At 41.2% G+C, this 20,700-nt stretch overlaps 1 protein-coding gene across 1 annotated transcript in view; it reads left to right on the top strand.

Annotated features, from left to right (window-relative positions):
* Nucleotides 294–20,700, top strand: part of LOC102162630 (zinc finger protein 736-like) — a 28,295-nt gene continuing 7,888 nt past the window's right edge. The window contains exons 1-4 of the mRNA XM_021101276.1: nt 294–421; nt 4,899–4,958; nt 7,348–7,474; nt 7,984–8,079. Of these exons, the coding sequence (XP_020956935.1) occupies nt 4,944–4,958; nt 7,348–7,474; nt 7,984–8,079 (238 nt within the window). The 5' untranslated portion in view covers nt 294–421; nt 4,899–4,943. The remainder of the gene's footprint in view (nt 422–4,898; nt 4,959–7,347; nt 7,475–7,983; nt 8,080–20,700) is intronic.

The following is a 20,700-nucleotide window of genomic DNA, read 5'->3' on the forward strand; positions in this document are numbered from 1 at the left end:
CTCCCACACTGCTCACCAGGACCCCAGAAGTCGTTAGAAGGAGGAGGTGATGGTGACCCTTTCCTTCCAGACCACAACCTTACGTGCACCCTCTATTTGTTCAGGGACTCAAAGCAAAAATAAAGGAAAATGTTGCTCCGAATTGCATGCAGTCCTAAGACTAGGACTCAGAAGGCTGCCTAGTCCGGACCTCTTTAGAAACACCCCCTCCCCACCCTGTGGCTCCGGCCCTCTTCCGGCCCCGCCTCTGTCACTGAGCAAGCAAAGGCCAGCCCCACCCACTTCCGAGTGGCGGGGGAACGGTCAATCACTGCAGGAAGGCCTCGCAGTGCATCCCGGGACCTCCGCTCAGGCGCGGGATCTTAGTCCCACCGGCCCTCGAGGCTTCTGGCCCTTGGGCCTGGGGGCTGAGCCATTGGAGGTGAGTGGGTGTCAGGCGGAAGGGCGCGGGGTTTAGGTGATCCGGGCCTTGTGTCATTTCCCTGGGTCTCCCCAGACTGTGGGGTCCGAGGTGGGATCGGCGCTAGGTGAGTGAGATAGTGCCCTGGCCCACAGTTTGGGAATCGCTGTTCCATGTAGGAAAAGGGCGGAGGGGAGGCTGGCCAGGCGATCCTACACTGCCTGCCTTGCTGGGCCTGTTCAGCTTTGTTTTCTGCAGACCACAGGCCTCAGGCCTGCAGCGTCGACTGGAAAACAGAAACTGGGCATGTGGCCCTGCAGACTTCCCAGGTATTTAGGATGCAAGCTGAAGTTGGAGAGTTACCTTCTGAACGTAATAAAGGAGCAATAGAGGGTTTTTTGGTTGGAAGATAATCCTAGTAGAAAATGCATTTCATACTGGGAGAGACGTGGGTAGCTTGAATTGGGTCGGTAGCAGTGCCTGCCAAGCTGGTTCTGTGCACTTCCTGGTTGGTTTATTTAATGACCTGATTCTGACACATCGGGCAGCCTGGTTTGCTGGTATGCTTGGGAAAAGGGGGCGCAGCAACAGCTGGAGTGCTTGAGTGCCTTGTCAGTTTCCTTGCATTGTACTAGAATCCTTTTAAAATATATCCATTCTGGAGAGCCCGACGTGGCGTAGTGGTTAATGAACCCGACTAGTATCCATGAGGATGCGGGTTCCATCCCTGGCCTTGCACAGTGGGTTAGGGATTCAGTGTCGCTGTGGCTGTGGCTTTGGCTTTGAGAAGGTTGGTGGCTACAGCCCCAGCCTGGGAACCTCCATGTGCCACGGGTACAGCCCTGAAAACAACTACAACAAAATACAACCTTTCCTAAAAGTATTATTTTTTTCTTCCTGTTATGCTCTGCCATTTACTAGCTGTGTGAAATTGGCCAAGACTTTTTTTTTTTTTTTTTAAATTCCTTTTTGAGGCCTTACCCCAGGTATATGGAAGTTCCTATGCTAGGTGTCACATCTGAGCTGAGCTGCCGTCCTGAAGCACAGCCACAGCAGCATGGGATTCAAGCCACTTCTGCCCCCTGCGTCATAGCTCATGCCAATGTTGAACCCTTAACCCACTGAGGGAGGCCAAGGACCGAGGCCACATCCTCATGGGTACTAGTTGGGTTAGTTAGAGCTGAGCCACAATGGGGACTCAAGGGCATGGTTTTTATATACATATATATATATATATATTTTAATTATTTGTTTATAAATTTATTTTGCTCTTTAGGGCTGCACCGTCAGTATATGGAAGTTCTGAGGCTAGGGGTCAAATCGGTGCTACATACAGCTGCCGGCCTCATCCACAGCCAAAGCACCCAGGATCGGAGCCATGTCTGATCTACACCACAGCTCATGGAAACACCAGATCCTTAATCCACTGAGCAAGGCCAGGGATAGAATCTGGAACCTCATGGTTCCTAGTTGGATTCCTTTATTTGTTTCTGCTGTGCCACCACGGGAACTCCCATTGCAAGACTTTTAAATCTTCCAACAGCCTTCATTTTCTAATCTCTGACCACTCTCTGCAACCTCCCCCCAAGACCCATTTATTCCCCATCTCCCTTGGACTACTCACAGGTACCCATTTGAAAGTATTAAGCTTTGGGAGTCAGTGAAGACTTAGTCCATATTATAACAAGTTTGTTGGTGGGTAGGGAAATTACCTTTAAAGAACTGTGTAAGTTAGTGCTTTGTGCTTGTCACTGAGGATGTAGGCAGCTTTTAGGTTAAATATCAGTGCTTTTTTGTTTTTTTCTTGCTAAGAGTTTTGAGGTGCTTTTTGTTTTGTTTAGGCATGTGTAAGTTCCCAGGGATGGAAGCTGCACCACAGGGATGGAATGGATGGAAGGGATGGAAGCTGCACCACAGCAGTGACCTGAGCCACAGCATTGAAAATGCTGGATGCTTAGGCCACCTGGGAATTCCAGCTTTTGAGATTTCTATGAGATAGTCTTAAGTTTTATTGTCAATGTGTTAAATGCCAGGCGATATGACATGTGCCCTCCATTCTTTTTTTTTTTTTTTTTTTTTTTTGTCTTTTTGCCTTTTCTAGGGTCGCTCCTGTGGCACATGGAGGTTCCCAGGCAAGGGGACTAATCAGAGCTGTAGCCTTGGGCCTATGCGGAGTAACAGCAATGCAGGATCCGAGCCGCATCTGCAACCTACGTGACAGCTCACGGCAATGCCAGACCCTTAACCCACTGAGCAAGGCCAGGGACCGAACCCGCAACCTCATGGTTCCTAGTCAGATGCATTAACCACTGCACCACGATGGGATCTCCTGCCCTCCATTCTTGAGAACCAAATCTCAGAAGTTAATCTGGCAAGGACATCTAGCTAGTTAAGTGGGCCACTTGGATGCAGACCTAGTCTGTCAGGTATTGCTACCTCTCAATTTGTGTTTTGTCTGTTCTCACTGACAAAACTCACTAATGCTGGGGTGAATAATCCCTTGCTTTTCCCCTTACACTTTTTTGGACTATGTCATCAAAAGTGAATAAATGTGAACCTATCAAATATGACAGAGAAGGTACTTTGAGATGGAAGCAGAGGGAAGCCTAGGGTGCAGAGGGCTTATGAAGGGGCAGTAGGCAGTATAGTTGAGTGATACTTGTCTTTTGGCTTTCTAAATGAAGGTCTTCCGACCAAGTAGAAATTTTTAATTTTATAAAGTCCACAGTGTTCCTCATTTTTCTTCCTGGTCTGCCTTTTTGTGTTGTGTGCGAAAACTGAAAGCTCATGAGCACCATGTCCCAACCTAAGCTCATGGTGATTTTCTTCTGTATAGTATACTTTTAATAGTTTTGCATTGAAAGTTGTCTGTGAGTGCTTGTGAGTGAATTGGGTGTAAGTTGTAAAGTTGTGCCTGTGTTCATTTCATGCCAGATGGTCTGAAGAGTCATTCTTAATCTTTTGGGGAGGTGGTGGGATATTGTCTCCTTGGCAGTGTGATTATCTAAAGTGGAAGGGATTCATGTGTTGTGCCAAGAGGGGGTGCTGTGTCCAGTGACTCTGAGGAGGGGGCATGGCCTACACTTCCCACAGAGGGGAGGTGGGGTCAGGGGCTGGGAGGGGGCGAGCCCTCCTCTGTGACCCAGGGTGCCTTCAGGGGCCTGGTGGGTGAGGCTCTGCAGGCAGCTAGGAGGGGTTGTGTCTACTCTGGCTCCCCCTGGGCTCCAGCTGGAACCGGTGGCCCCCCTCTCTGCTATCAAAGCTCCATCATCTTTGGATTCACGGGGGTTTTGGCTTCAGGACCTCAGGGGGCTGTGTCTGTGCAGACAGGAGCTGGTTTGCTCACAACCGAGGTGACCCTGGGAGGACAATGTGAGGAGAACTGGGAAAATGTGGGGAGATCTTCCTGGGTGGGACTGACTGCCAAGGGTGTCTGTCTTCAGAGGACACAAGAGGGGCTCCATGTGGAAAACTGGGTTTTTGGTTGGATTTGTGTGTGGTAGAGATAGTGTGTGGTAGGTGGAGGCCAGGTTTCCCAGCACCCTTCCCAGTGGAGACTGTCCTTCCCCTGTGATGTGTCCTTGTCCCCTTGTGTGAAGTTAGCTGACCCGCAGTGGGGGTTTAGTTCTGACTCTCTGGTGTTCCTCTGGTCTGGGCACCTGTTTTGCTGCCCGTGTCACCCTGTGTTGGTGACTGAAGCTTCACCGTATAGTGTGAAGTCAGGGTGAGAGATGGCTCCAGCCTGTTCTCCTCTCTGAGGATCCCTTTGGCTCTTTTGGGTTTCACACAAAGAATAGAAGCTGTTTCTATGATGGAAACAGTTTCAAGCTCCTGATCTCTGAAGATGGAGGCTCCCTTACCTGCAAGCAGGTGGTTATAAGGGAAACAATTTTGTGAATCCCTGTGGCCCTGGGAAGGAAGGAGACGAAAAGGGCTAAGGACTCTGGGTCATTTTGGAAGGATTCTTAGAGCAAAACTTCATACAGCCTTGATTGGATCCCATTACCAGTATTAAGAAATAGCATCATGTGTGTGCTCCAAAAACTCTGTCTCTTGGTCCTCCGGGAGCATCAGTGTTGTTTCATTAACAGCTCCAGATGATTGTAAGGTGAGGCCAAGGACGTGAGCATGTGAGCTCCTGCATATGTTTGTGTGTGTTCCAAGCAAGCTTTAGCCCAAAGAGAGGCAAGAGAGTCTGCCCCATAGGGCTTTTGAAGGGAAAAGTCAGTGCGGCCCCCATACCCTATGTGAGCCGAATGTTGGGACATCTGTATGGGGATGAACACATGTATCCAAGCAGGAACAATCTCACTTTGTTCTCCATGTAGGAAGGGACTGTTCCTGAATCTTTTCTGAGACAAAGTGAGGAGAGTTTGGCCTTTTCAACATTTCAAAGTTGGCCTTGGTCTTACAGCTTGTGGGTGTGGTGGGCACAGGGGAGATAGCTTTTGCCTATGATGGTGTATTCTCAAGATGCTGATGTAATTCGTCCACACAGTACCGATGAGAAAGTGACGCAGAGCTGGAGGAAGAAGAGGAGGAAATGGCAGCTTCTCAGGTAACCGTCCTGTCCTAGGTTGGAGTCTGTGTCTGCTTTTCCTCCTGAAATGCCATGAATTGAGAATGTGAGAATCATGAATTCTCTCCTTCTGATATTCTTGCCTGGTGAGGTTGTTCTCAAATACCTTTTTCTTGTACACTGAGTCATGATCAGCTCTTAAAAAGGCTGTCACTCTGCCCCAGAGCCTTTTTACCCTTGTCTGCATCCAGGCTCCCTGTTCAACCTGAATTGCCATGAATCATTACCTGTCAAGGGTTGAAATTATTCCCTTGGTGAGACCTCAACATGGGAAGGCATTGGTAACCAAGCTCCCCTTGGAATGGGTTCCATGTTGTGGTTTGAGGGAAGCCAGTGAAAACGTATTGATTATTTTACATCTGGATGCAACATATTCTATTTGGAATGAGATTAAGAAAATGCAGAAATAAACAGGGTGACCTTAGTAGGCTTGAATCCCTCATAAGATTCCAAGGGAACAAAAATCTCAGAGACTGTTCTCCATGTTGTTACAAAGGGCTGACTCTTAATGAAGTAGTAGGAAGACAGAATATGGGAGGTTTATACAATATGGGAAGTTTATGGTTTGAAATTTGTGTAAAATTAGACTAACATTTTTCATAATTCCCATGTTGATGTCTCAGATTGAGAAGATGATTTCCTTGTTTTGGCAAGTAATGCCCAAGCAATGATAATATGTCCTTTTTTTGTGTGCTTTGGTCACCTGCTATGCATTTATCCTATTAACACCTGATCTTTATTGCTTTGGGTGCTTTCTTTGAGATTCCAGCACTAAGACCTTCATGTAATTTTCCACTTCAAAAGGGTCTTGGAAATATTTAGTAAGTGGTATGGAGAAGCCATCTCAGTCAATGTGGAAATGCCATATCTTTTTAGTTTCTCTTTCCTTGATGCTGGTTTTGAACTATGAACTCTCAACTGAGTTGAGTAGAGGTTGTACCTTTTGTAAGTGGAGGTTGTCATCAGTCAAGCCTAGGTTCTGATAGTTTTCATTATACTCCACACACACACACCCATTATAAATGTAATCTTCACTTGTTTTCTTCCAAAGGATTCTACTAGTAAAATATATTCAGTCGTATTCAGTTCCTAACACATAGCTCAGCACAAAGTATAAAGATTTTCACACTAAGAAATGATTGAAAATGATAGTACGAATTTATATCATTCATATGGTCTCACCCTACCATATTATGAGTGTCATTTAGAAAGTCAGTTTATCAAATTTACTTACATATGATCTTGATGTCACTGACATGGGTATTTTCCTCTGTGTCTCCTTTAATATGTACTAAGTGCCCATTGAAATGTACAGTCTGTGTGCATGAAATGTCAACAGTATTTGATCCACATTGTCTGGATTCCATTATTCTTCCAGCTAAAGAAAGTGCTATAAGCATACATGAGGGTTGTCGTTATGTGTTTTTCAATGTTCTCTTGAGATGAATTTTAGTTTATGGGAGTCAAACCCATACTCTCAAGTTTCTTGACAGTTTCACAAAATAAAAAGTGGAATAGTAATATTTTTCTTAAATATTTATGTGATGTGTTCACTACTTTTTAAAAATGTTCAGTATACAGTACGTAGTAAATGGACAAAACCAATGGTACTGTTATGCTTATTATTCTATTAAATGCATAAAATCCATAAACACTTTCAGTTCCAAGTTAACCGTGAATTCTTACCTTTCCTTCCTATGTCTGTGGTATTGAATTGTGGCTCATGAATCAGAGTATCATTAGTAGCATCATTAGCTAAACACGAGTTTGTTATAAAGTAGACCCATAGGCCCCATCCCAGAATGCCTGCATGAGAATCAGTTTTTTTTAAAAATTTTTTTTATTTTATTTATTTTTTTATTTTCTTTTCCCACTGTACAGCTAGGGGGTCAGGTTATCCTTACATGTATACATTACAATTACAGTTTTTCACCCACCCTTTCTTATGTTGCAACATGAGTATCTAGACATAGTTCTCGAGAATCAGTTTTGACAGTATCTCCAGTGTACTTACCAAGTCATTCAAAAGTAAAAGTTCTATATCTACCTCACTGTGGATTTTCCCTCTGAGATATACACACATTTTACCTAGTATAAACACTCAAAAATGCTTGTGTCTGTGCAGATATCATCATTTTCTAATTACTGTTCCATGAAGTTCACTTTGTATAGCTGTTTTATGGATCATGTGTCATCCCCTTTAAGGGAGGTAGAAATATGGTAGAGAATACTACTGTTTCAAATATATATTATTGAATGTTTCAAGACATTAAAAACATTCAAAGCATTTCTTTTGACTTGCTGCTTTCATCTTGAGTCACATAATGACCTCAGCTTTGGCCCATGGTATGTGCCCTTTCCATTTCAGAGCCTTCTGACAGTCAAGGATGTGGCCATCGATTTCTTTCCAGAGGAGTGGGAATGTCTGGACCTCGGTCAACGGGACTTGTACAGAGATGTGATGATAGAGATCTATAGGCACCTGGTCTCCTTGGGTGAGGACCCCTTCCTTCCAGAATTCCTTTTCTCCCCACTGGGTGTGGGATCCTGCATTTGCAGGATGTCTCTGCCATTTTCTTGACCACACAAGAGATTTTCAGACCCCACCATTTTAGGAGTAATTGAGAGTTGGTGGGTGCAGGTAGAAAGGCTTCATAATGAGGCACCCTCGTTCTAACCGAACTCCTTGAGGTAATCTGCCTCCTTCACTTTAGATTATTTGCAGTTGTGGAAGTTCACATGTATAAAAGAGTGCTGCCTCCCTCTTAAAATCAACTTTGTACCCTTCACTTTTGACTCAGTAGTACTTAGACGGGGAACAGAGGAACCGATTTTTACCTGTCACTTAGGGTCTGAAATGTGCTTTGAAAAGGAAGTATTTCAGGAACTTAATGCCTAGAATATTTTACCATTCCACAATGCCATCTCTTTCACCTGAGTCCAATCCTAGATTGGATATTGGTGAATCTCTAGGAAAACGTATGTTTTTCTTTCCAATGAACAGAGTATGTTATCTCTATGCCAGACCTGGTTCGCCTGTTAGAGCAAAAGAAAGATCCCTGGGATGTGAAGGGAATGGAGACAGTAGCCATACAGCCAGGTATGTATGCATGGATGAAGCAGATGACACAGGAACCTTACAATAGGCTTTGGGAAGATGTGCTTCAATGGCACTGATTTTTGAGAAACATGGGTTTATTTTGGTCACTGTCTTAGAGTGACATCTGCTGCATAAATCTGTGTTCCGTAGTTGTCCATGTGTTTTCCTTCACCATTGAGGATTCTCACATCCACATGGAGAGCCAGAACCCTGGTCTTGACCTGTGAGGACCTGAATGTCCTGGCTGTTGTTTTACTATTTTTTTTTTCTACCTCTTTTAGGGCTACACCCAGTGCACATGGAAGTTCCCAGGCTAAGGGTCAAATCAGAGCTGTAGCTGCCAGCCTACACTGCATCCATAGCAATTTGGGATCCGAGCTGAGTTCGTGACCTAAACCACACCTCTTGGAAACACCACATCCTTAGCCCACTGAGCGGGGCTAGGGATTGAATCCATGTCCTCATGTATACTAGTCAGATTCATTTCTGTTGAGCCATGGCAGGAACTCCCACCTGGCTCTTTTTCCATTGGTTTTGTGTCCTAGGAAAGGCTGTGCACATTTCTGAGTAACTCTTTGTTAAGGTCTTTTTTCACGCTCTGTTACTTCATCTAATCAGAAGTGAGTGAGGAGAGTCGTGGAAACACTGGAATTTGCTGCCAACATTCTAGGAGAAGTGGGGACAGATAGTGTATGTTTTCTGCTTTCAAATGTCCAATCCCATGGAACCTTGGAACATGACCCTAGAAAGTTCAGACTAAGTAACTGTATCAAAGCATAATTCACCTTCCTAAATGTACCCTCGAATTTACTTCATTATATCCTTAGTTTGGTAGGAACTAACATGCAAATGTTACGTGTATTTTACCCTTATCAGTGCTATAAGGGAATATGTCTAATTACTCATAGAATTCTTCAGTAAATTAATGCATAGTGGAATACAGATTATACCCCACAATCATTAAAAGTCTTCATTCTTCTTTGATTCCTGAAGAACCATCCTTTTCTAAATGTGTCCTTTTTAACCTGAAGCTTCTCAGGAGTATGTTCTGTGTTTTCACTTTTGGATGAGTTTTATATCAAAATCACCCATAATAGTAGAGTTGAAGTATCAACTATAACACATTCCAAATAGCACATATTTGGTTAGAAGTCAATCAGATAATTGGTCATCACACCGTATCTATGAAAATGTTTGGTTCATAAATATAAGATTGCTTCAAGCAGAAAGTATTCTTTTTTTTTTTTAATCTTTTTCTGAAGTACCTGTTGTGGCTCAGTGCATTAAGAACTCAATGTACGGAGTTCCCCTTGTGGCAGAGTGGAAACAAATCTGACTAGTACCCATGAGCATTTGGGTTCATCCCTGACCTGACTCTGATTTGACCCCTAGCCTGGGAACTTCCATATGCCTTGAGTGAGGTCCTGAAAACAGAAAAAGAACCCTATAGAGTGTCCCCGAGGATGCTGGTTTTTCCCTGGGCTCTCTCAGTGGGTTAAATATCTGGCACTGACACAAGCTGTTTAGGTAGCACGTGCAGCTTGAATCTATATTGCCAACATTTGCAGCTCTGATTCTCCCCCAGCCCAGAAACGTCCTTACATTGCACGTGTGTCCCAAAAAAGAAAAAAAAATCTATTTCCTTCAAGGTGTCATGAATCATGGTATATTTCATTTCAAACATTCATTCTATAAGTATATGATTCTTTGCATATGTTACGACTTTCATGTTGTTCCTTCGTATATAAAGAAGGTTTTGTTTCTAGTCTAAAGAATGCATTACAACCTTTATATTTTTGTATCTATTACAGCACTCTATCTGTAATGAATTTCTTAAATTTTTCTTTGTCATTTAACTCCTTATTCATTGAAATTTTTAGTTGAGATTTATATGACCAACTATAACCCATATATTGTGAAATTCTGCCTGCAACACATGCCACTGCCTCAGAGTATTTGCTTTTTTTCATTTTAAAAAATGTTATTAGAATATGGTTGCTCTACAAGGTTATAATATTTTCTGCTGTACATGATAGTGATTTATACATATTCACACATCCATTCTTTTCCAGATTATTCTCCTTTATAGAGTATCACAGAATATTGGATAGAGTTCCCTGTGCTATATAGCAGGTCCTGGTTAGCCAGTTTTTCCACATATCACAGTGTGTATATGTCAATCCTCATCCTCCAATCTAGTCCTTCTCCCACTTGTCCTCTTTGGTAACCATAAGTGTGTTTTCAAAGTCTGTGTATCTGTTGCTGTTCTGCAAATATGTTCATTTGTCTACTTTAAGATTCCACATGTAAGTGATATCCTATGATATTTGTCTTTTGCTGTCTAACTTCACTTAGTATGGTAATCTGCGGGTCCATCCATGTTACTTCACATGGCATTGTTTCAGTCTTTTTTTATTGGTGAGTAATATTCCATTGTATATATTCATCACACTCCTTTGTCAGTGGACATTTAGGTTGCTTCCATGTCTTGGTAATTGTAAATAGTGCTGCAAAGAATATTGGGGTGCATGTATCTTTTTGAATTAAGGTTTTGTCTGGGTAGATGCCCAGAAGGTGGATTACTAGATCATATAGTAGTTCTGTTTTTCATTTTTTGGGGAAGCTGCATACTGTTTTCCATAGTGGTTGTACCAATTGAAATTCCCACCAACAGCGCTGGAGGGTTTTCTTTTCTTTCACCCTCTCCAGCATTTAATGTTTGTAGTCTTTTTGATGATGGCCATTCTGGCTGGTGTAAGGTGGTATCTCATAGTAGTTTTGATTTGTATTTCTCTAATAACAGCAGTGTTGAACATTTTGTGTATTTTTTTGGCCATCTGTATATCTTATTTGGAGAAATGTCTATTTAGATCCTCCCACGTTAGGGATGTTTCCAGCTTTTGCCTCTTCAGATATTTTCTCTGGTCCTTTCTCTCCCTCTTCAACTCCTATTACCCCTGTAATGGGTATATTGGTGCATTGCATGTTGTCCCACAGTTCTCTTAGACTATCCTCATTTCTTTTCCTTCTGCTTCCTTTATTCCATTGTACATCAGTGATTTACAGCAGTCTGTCTTCCACCTTCCTTATTCATTCTGCTGCCTGCTGTATTCTGCTCTTGGTTCCTTCTTGTGAATTTTTTATTTTGGTTATCATGTAGTTCATGTCTGTTTGTTTATTCTTTAAATCTATTTCTTTGTTAAATATGTCTTGTAATTTATCCATCTTTGCCCCCAGTTTTTTTCTGAGATCTTGGATCATCTTTACTATTATTACTCTAATTTTTTTTTCTTTTAGGGCCATACCCATGGCATATAGAAGTTCCTAGACTAGGGGTCCACTCAAAGCCATAGCTGGCTACCTACACCACAGCTCCTAACAACGCTGGATCCTTAAGCCACTGAGCAATGCCAGGGATTGAACCCGTGTCCTCACGGATACTAGTCAGATTCCTTCCTGCTGAGGCACAATGGGAACCCCCTCATTATGCTAAAGTATTTTTAATGTAGGTTGCTTGCCTCCACTTCACTAAGCTGTTTTTCTGGGTTTTTGTCTTTTCCTTCATCTGGCACATGTTTCTCTGTTACTTCATTTTGTGTAGCTTTCTGTGTGATGTCTTTTTGGAAGGCTACATGGTTGTAACCTTTCTTGCTTCTGGAGTGGGCAACTTTGTGGGTGAAGTTGATACAGGGGGTTGTGGCAGGCTTCCTGGTGGAAGGGACTAGTTCCTGCCCATGGGTAGGTGGATGTGAGTCTTGTTCCTCTGGGTGTGATTAGAAAGGTGGCTGTGTCCCGAGAGGACTTTGGGCAGCCTATTTTCTACTGGGTTCCAATCCTGTTTGTTGTTGGCCTTGGGGCTTCTCAGCCTTGGTGGATGGGGCCAGAGTTTTCAAAAGATGTGGTGTCCAGGGGAGCTCACAACTATGATTATTCTCTGGGCCCTCCAGCTCCAATGTCCTGGCCTTACACTAAGCCACAGCTGATCCCTGCTTTGCCAGGAGACCCTCCAAAAGCCACGAGTATAGTTCTGACACAGATTCTTATGGGGTCCCTGCTTTGTCCTGGGACCCAGTGCACATGAAAAGCTTTGTGTGCCCTGCAAGAGTAGAGTCTTTCTTTTCCCCAGACCTGTGGTACTCCTGTGCTTTCAGTGTCAAATTGCCTGGGGACTTTTATTCCAAATACCAGATTTCTGGGCTGGGAATCTGATAGGGTTTGGGAACTCCTGTTGGAGAGCCTCTGCAATATAGTGATTTTCCAGTCTATGAGATGCCTCCCTGGTGGGCTCATATTGATAAAGCTCCTCTACTGCCATCTTGATGTTGCTCTTCTTTGTCTTTGTGTGTAGGATATGTTTTTTGGTATCTTCCAGTCTATCTTGTTGATGATTGTTCAGCAGTGAGTTGTTATTTTGGTGTTTCTGTGAAAAGAGGTGAGTTTGAGGCTTTCTACTCCACCTTCTTATATCTGAATTTGTGAAACATTTCCTTTTTATAGATGTGTAGTCCCTGTTCAACGTGAGAATTATTTAGACAGATTACTTTTACAGTGCATGCATATGCTGTGTTCAGGTTCCTCGGCAACTAATTGTCTTATTTTTGCTTCACAGTTCTTAAACAATTGCTTCCTTTTCTAGGACAAGTTTACCAAAATCAGTTCATTTTCATTTGTCTTCCTGGTATATTAAGAATGTAAATGACAATTTTCAACTCAGTAAACTGAAGACAATATGATGTTGTATTCAAATTGGAAAGTCCGATCTGTGTATTGCCAGTAAAAATTTGTTTTTGAATGATTACCCCTCCATTGTTCATTCTTTCTGTAATTTCTTTGTTTTTCTTGGTTAATGGTCAGTGTCATAGTTTGTCTTTATGAGTGCTTATGGAAAGCGTCTAAATCATGCCTCCATTTGTTGAGGAATTTATATTTCTTGTGTGAGAAGAACTTTTGAATTGGACGTAATTATTGACATGTTTATGATTTTGTCAATGTTAGGTATTGATGCATTTTTAATTCTTTTGGAAAAAGTAGCAAAAAAATACCTTTTTTTTTTTTTTGTTTGTTTGTTTTTTTGCTATTTCTTGGGCCGCTCCCGTGGCATATGGAGGTTCCCAGGCTAGGGGTCAAATTGGAGCTGTAGCCACAAGCATACGCCAGAGCCACAGCAACGCGGGATCCGAGCTGCGTCTGCAACCTACACCACAGCTCACGGCAACGCTGGATTGTTAACCCACTGAGCAAGGGCAGGGACAGAACCCGCAACCTCATGGTTCCTAGTCAGATTCGTTAACCACTGCGCCACCACGGGAACTCCAAAAAATACCATGTTAAGTATTTGAATTTTACAGTTTCATTTATTATTTATATTTGCATGTTTGTGCTACTGAACTGCTGAAGTTTTCGTCTTGAGAAGCAGACTCAGTACTCGTTGCTCAACCACCTTCTTGTTTCCCTCAATTCCATTCTGAAGGTTGCCTTTAACCCAATGGATTGTTTCCTCAGATGTACCCAGGTTTTTCCATGTGATCTCATTTCATTTAAATCTTCTGCTTTTGGAAATTAAGGCCTTGTCCACTGCATCACGGGCAAATATTTGCTGCCATTCCATAGGTTGTCTTCTCTTCTTTTTGAGAATACCTTTTATTGAAGTATAGGAAATTTTAGAAATTGTGGTAGTTTCAGGTATATAGCAAAATATGTCCTTTATACACATGCACATACCTTTTCCTTTTTGGGCTCTTTGTCCATCTAAGTTATCACACAAGACTGAGTAGATTACCCTGTACTATAGAGTAGGCCATTGCTACCTCTCTTGTTTATGTATAGTAGTGTTTGTATGTCTTTCCCAATGCCCTGATTCATCTGCCTCCCGCCCATTTCCCATTTGGTCATGATAGATTTGGTTTCAGAATCATTGGGTAATTTCTTTTTTGTACATTCTAGTGTATCATTTCTATACATCTCCATATATTAGCGATCTCATGTGATATTTGTTCTCTTCTGTCCGACTTCATCTACTATGATAATTTTTATGTCCATCCATGTTGCTTCAAATGGCCTTGTATTTTATGGGTGAATAATAATAGTCCTCTGTATGTTTGTATCACATTTTCTTTATCCATTCTTCTGTTGATGAGCATTTAATTTGCTTCCATGTCTTACCTATTGTAGACAGTGCTGCCCTGAATATTGGGGTGCATGTATGTTTTCAAATTACAGTTTTCTCCAGATAGTTGGCCAGAACTGGAATTGCTGGATCATATGGTAATTCTATATTTAGTTTTCGAAGGCACCTCCGTACTATTCTCCATAGTGGTTTGACTAGCTTACATTCCCTGCAAGAGTGTAGGAGGTTTCCCTTTGTTTGACACCTATTCCAGCATTTACTATTTGCAGACTTTTTGATGATGGCCATTCTGACTGGTATGAGGCAATAAGTCTTTGGATTTTTTTTAAGTTTTTATTTTTTTTTAAATTTTGACTGCCATGTTTGCAACATATGGAAGTGTCTGGGCTAGACTCTGAAGTGAAGCTGTACTGCAGCACAGGATTTCAACCACATCTGTGACCTGTGGTGCAGCTTACACATCACCGGATCCCAAACTAACTTCCTGAAGCCGGGAATCAAACTAACATCTTCAGGGGGACAACTTTTTGATTCCTTGACCCACGGAGCCACAACAGGATCTTCTCCTTTAATTTTGATTTGCATTTCTCTCATCATTAGTGGTGTTGGCCATCTTTTCATTTGCTTTTTGCCCTTCTGTCTGTCTTTGGAAAAGTTTTTTTAGAATTGAGTACCATTTTCTAATTAGGTTGTTTGTTTTTTGGTATAAACCTGTATGAGATGTTTGAATAATTTGGAAAGCTCTTTTTTATTGGTTGTATCATTGGCAAGGATTTTCTCCCAGTCTGTGGGTTGTCTTTTCTTTTAGTGTATGTTTTCCTTTCCTGTACAAAAGCTTTGTAGCTGACTTAGGTTCCATTTCTGTATTTTTGTTTTTCCTTTCATTCCTCTAAGAGGTGGGTTAAAAAGCTTATTTGCTGCAATTTATGGCGGAGGTTTTTCTGCCTACATTTTCCTCTAAGAGTTTTATAGTATGTGGTCTTATGATTACATGTTTAACCCATTTGGAGTGTATTTTTGTGGATGGTGTTAGAGAGTGTACTAATATCACTTTTTTACATGTAGTTGTCCAGCATCACTTATTGAAGGTACTATATTTTATCCATTGTATACTGTTGTCTCTCATATCATAGATTAGTTGTGCCTAGGTGCATGGGTTTCCGATCCACTGACCTATACTTCTGTTTTGGTGCCAATACCATCCTGTTTTAATCAGTGTAGCTTTGTAGTAAAGACTGAAGCCAGGGATCCTGATTTCTCCAGCTTAATTTTCCTTTCTCTCGATGGCTTTGACGATTCAGAATGTTTTGTGTTATCATATACATTTTGAAACATTTTCTTCTACTTCTGAGAAAAATGCCATTGTTAATTTAAAAGGGATGGGTACTGACTCTGTAGATGTACTTGGGTAGTATAGTTCTTTGGAAAATGTTGATTCTTCCAACCCAAAGTGTGGTAGAGCTTACAGTCTGTTTGTGTTATCCTTGTTGCCCTTCATCAGTATCTTGTAGTTTTGAGAGTATAGACATTTTTCCTCTTTAGGTAGATACATTTCCAGATATTTTTTCTCTTTGATGGGATGGTAAATGCAGTTGTTTCCTTAATAAGATCTTTTATCTTGAATTGTAAGTGCCTAGGAATGGAAGCAATTTCTGTGTATTATTTTTGTATTCTTCATTGTTACCATATTTATTGATCAGCTCTAACAGTTTTCTGGAATGTATTGGATTTTCTATGTATCACGTCATCTGCACAGTGACATTTGTCCTTCTTCTTTTCTAATTCAGATTCCTTTTCTTTCTTTCTTTTTTTTTTTTTTTTTCATCTGAATGACATGACTAGGACATCCAAAACCATGTTGAGTCACAGGGGTGAGACTGGACCTCCTTGTCATGTTCCCAATCTTAGTGGAAATGTTTTCATCTTTTCTTTTTTTTTTAATTTATTTTTTATTGTTATTTCCCCCAACACACTTATTTTTTTTTGTACTGTACAGCATGGGGACCCAGTTATACATATATTTATACATAATTTTTTCTCCCTTTTTTGTGCTGTGTTTTAAGTATCTAGACATAGTTGTCAGTGTTCATCTTTTCACCGCTGAGAATTATGTTAGCTATGTGGTCCACATATATGTCTTTTCTGATGTAGAGGTAACTTCCCTCTGTGCCCACGTTCTGGAGAGTTTTTATCAGAACTTTGTATTGAATGTTGTCAAAAGCTTTTTCAGCATCTACTGACTTGATCATAGTTATTATTCTTCACTTGGTTTATGTGGTTTATATCATTTACTTAATTGCACAGACCGAAGAATCCTTGCATACCATAGATGAACCCCACTTCATCATGTTGTAACATCTTTTGTTTTGTTTTGTTTTGTTTTTTTGCCTTTTCTAGGGCCGCTCCAGCAGCATATGGAGGTTCCCAGGCTAGGGGGTCAAATCGGAGCTGTAGCCGCTGGCCTACACTAGAGCCACAGCAATGCAGGATCCGAGCTGCGTCTGCAACCTATACCACAGCTCATGGCAACACAAGATCCTTAACCCACTGAGCAAGGCCAGGGATTGAACGCACAACCTCATGGTTCCTAGTCAGATTCGTTAACCACTGTGCCACAACAGGAACTCTTGTTGTATAATCTTTTAAATGTATCATTGGATTCTGTCTGCCAATATTGTGTTGAGGAGTTTTGCATCTCTGCTGATCTGTGATACTGGTCTGTCATTTTCTTTATTGTGGTATGTTTGTCTGGTTTTGGTATCAAGATGATGTTGGCCTCATAGAATGAGCTTGGGAGTGTTCCTTCCTCTGCAATTTTTTGGGAAGAGTTTCAGAAGGATATGTGTTACCACATCTCTGAATATTTGGCCTCTGATAGATTTGGCCTGTGAAGCCATGTGGTCCTAGCCTTTTTTTGTGTGGTAATTTTTGTAATTACAGTACTTGTCATTTCAATGTCAGAACTCATGACTGGTCAGTTCATCTTTTCTGTTTTCTTCCTGGTTCAGTCTTAGAAGCCTGTGGCTTTCTAAGTAAGTGTTTGTCCATTTTCTTCTAGGTTGTCCATTTTATTCGCATATAGTGACCTGTAGTAATCTCTTAGGATCATTTGTATTTCTGTGATGTCCTTCATAAATTCTCCCTTTTTATTTCTGATTTTACTGATTTGAACCCTCTCCCTTTTTTTCTTGATGAATGTAGTTACAAGTTTATCAATTTTTATTAATCTTTTCAAAAAAGTCACCTTTCAGTTTCATTTATTTGCTTCTGTTTTCTTTCTCTCCTTGATTTCTGCTCTGATCTTTCTGATTGCTTTCCTTCACTAACTTTGGGGTTTTGGGTTCTTCTTTCCCTAGTAGCCTGAAGTGTATGATGAGGTTGTAAAATTTGTGTTTTTCTTGTTTCTTGAGGTAGGGTTGTATTGCCTTAACCTTCCCTCCTAGAGCTGCTTTTGCTGTGTCCCATAGCTTTTGGAAGGTTGTGTCTTCATTGCCGTTTGTGTCCAGGTATTTTTTGTTTCTTCAGTGATCCATTGTTCAGCCTTCACATGTTTCAGTTGTGTTTTGTTTTGTTTGTTTGTTGCAGTCTTTCTCTTGCAGTTGATTTCTAGTCTCATCAAGTAGTGGTGAAATAAAATGCTTGATATGATTTCAGTTTTCTTGAATTTCCTGCGGCTTTATTTGTAGCCCAAGGTATGAATTCTCCTGGACATTTTCTCCTGGGCACTTGAGAAGAAAGTGCATTCATGTGCTTTCAGATGAAATGTTCTATAGGTGTAAACTAAGACTCTGTTGTCTTTTGTATCATTTAATGCATGTGTTTCTTGATTTTTCTGTCTGGATGATCTGTCCATTGCTGAAAGAGGGCACTGAAGTCCCCCACTATTGTGTTATTTTTGATTTCTCATTTTATGAATGTGAACATTTACCTTATATATTGCAATGCCCCTGTGTTGGTTGCAAATATAGATTTGTCCCTTGATTATTAGGTAATGTCCTTCTAGTCCCCCGTAATATTCTTAATTTTTGAGTCTTTTTTGCTCCTCCTGCTTTCTTTTGGTTTTCCTTTGCATAGAATGTTTTCTTTCATTCCTTCATTTTCAGTCTGCATGTGTCCCTAAATCTGAAGTTGGTTTCTTGTAGATGGTAAAAACATGGGTCTGGTTTTGTATCCATTCAGCCAGTCTATATCTTTTGATTGGAGCATTTCATCCATTTGTGTTCAGGAGAATATCAATGTGTATATAGTTATTGCCATTTATAAACTATTTTGGATCTGGATTTATTGGTCTCTTTTTCTTCTCTTGTTCCATTCTCTTGTGATTTGCTGACTTTTTAATGTTGTATTTGAATTCGATTTGTTATGTGTGTGTCTATTACAGTTTTTGTCTTGCTGTCTCCTCACAACCAACCCCAGTCCTCTCTCTGGATTTGACCTCAGAAGCCTGAATCGCAGCACCCTTCTCTGGCTCACCTCAGAAGCTCAGCATATCTGGCTGTGGTCTGCTGGGCAGCAGTACCAAGGATCCCTGCAGGTCGTTCTCCCGTTTGCCCTCTATAAACAGTTGCTACAATCTCCTGAGACTCCAGAGCTCCTTCTCTGTCCCAGCTGGTCTCTTCCAGTGAGGGGCCCTGCCTGCGTGCAGAAACCTTTCATCTTTCACAGTTCTCCCCAGTGGGGGCTCTACTCCCATCGTGAGTCTTTTCTGTCTCTCTCTCTTTCTTTTTTCATAGCCAGGTCTGTGGAGATTTTCTTTCCCATTTAGAAATTGGAGGTCATCTGACAGCATTCAGTGGATGTTCTGTGATCACTGTGGAGATCATCGTGGTTGTATTTTTGATACATTTGGCAGAGAAAGCATGTTCCATTTCCTGCTTCACCATCTTGCCCCCAACCTCCAGCTTTCCAGTTTTGAATCAGGCAGCTCATTTTAATTTTTCCTCATATGTAGGCAGTCAATTCCTATGTATCACTACCTCCTTTATCAAGATGGAATTTCTTAGCATCTCTGCTGTGTGCCATCCACTTTCTCCTTTTCAGAAGTAGAACAGCCAGGCATATTCATTCCACAGAAATGGTGATCATAAGTTGTGACTATGCAACCAAGTCTTTCATACTCTATTGGAATCACTATTTAAAATTTCATGTTGAGCTTTTACATTTCCCTACTGACCTCAATGATGATGTGTAGTTTTATAAGATATGGCAAAAATTCAATGTTTTCAACATTTATCACAGAGATACCCTTCCCCTTCTCTGCTTCCCAAAGAGAACACTAGCACGTGTTGATCCTTTTTTGAAATGGTTTGCTTTGCTTTGCAAAGGCTTGTAAGTTTGATTAGGTCTTGTTTTTGCTGTAGATGTTGGTTTTATTTCTATTTCATTGGAAGAATGACATAAGAAAACATTGTATGCTGCAACGTTGCCAGATTCATTGGTGAGTTCTGACAGTTTTCTGGTCGTGTCTTTCGGATTTTCCAGGTATAGTTTGTCATCTGGAAACCATGCTAGTTTTACTTCTTTTTCAATTTGGATTCCTTGTATTTCTTTTTCTTCTCTGATTGCTGTTGTAGGACATCCAAAATCTATGTTGAACAGCTGTAGTGAAAGTAGACAACCTTGTCTTCTCCCTGATCTTAGTGGAAAGGCTTTCAGTGTTTCACCATTGACAGTGATGTTCGCCTTGGCTTTGTCATATGTGTCTTTTATTATGTTGCATTAGGATCCATATATGCCCACTTCCTGGAGCATTTTTATCAGAAATGAGTATTGGATTTTGTCAAAAGCTTTTTTCTGCATGTGTTGAGAGGCTCATACAGTGTTTCTTTTTCAGTTTGTTGATGTGGTGTATCATACTGACTTGTGGCTATTGAAGACTCCTTGATATATCACACTCAATCATGCTGTATAATCCTTGAAATATATGTGGATGTGGTTTGCCATTATTTTGTTGAGGATCTCTGCATCTGTGGTCATCAGTGATAGTGAATTGTAATTGTCTTTTGTGTGGTACATTGTTCTGGTTTGGGTATCAGGGTGATGGTGGCCTTATAGAATGACCTTGGGAGTGTTCCTTCCTCTGCTCTTTTTTGGGAAGAGTTTCAGAAGAATAGGTATTATCACTTCTCTAAATATTTGATAGAATTTGCCTGTGTAGCCATCAAGTTCTGAGTTTTGTTTTTTCAGCATTTTTGATCACATTTTCAATTTTAGGGCTTGTGGTTGGTCTCTTCATCTTTTCTATTTCTTCCTGGTTCAGTCTTGGTCAGTTGTATCTTTGTAAGAATTTCTTACAAACCTGTCCGTTTGTTCATTTTATGTGCATGTTGTTGCTCATAGGAGTCGCTTATCATCCTATTTATTTCTGTTGTGTGAGTAGAAACTCTTTTTTTTTTTGTCTTTTTGCCATTTCTTGGTCCACTCCCATGACATATGGAGGTTCCTAGGCCAGGGGTCGAATCGGAGCTGTAGCCATCAGCCTACACCAGAGCCAC

The sequence above is a fragment of the Sus scrofa genome, chromosome 8 (assembly GCF_000003025.6).
Source record: "Sus scrofa isolate TJ Tabasco breed Duroc chromosome 8, Sscrofa11.1, whole genome shotgun sequence".
NCBI classification, from domain to species: Eukaryota; Metazoa; Chordata; class Mammalia; order Artiodactyla; family Suidae; genus Sus; species Sus scrofa.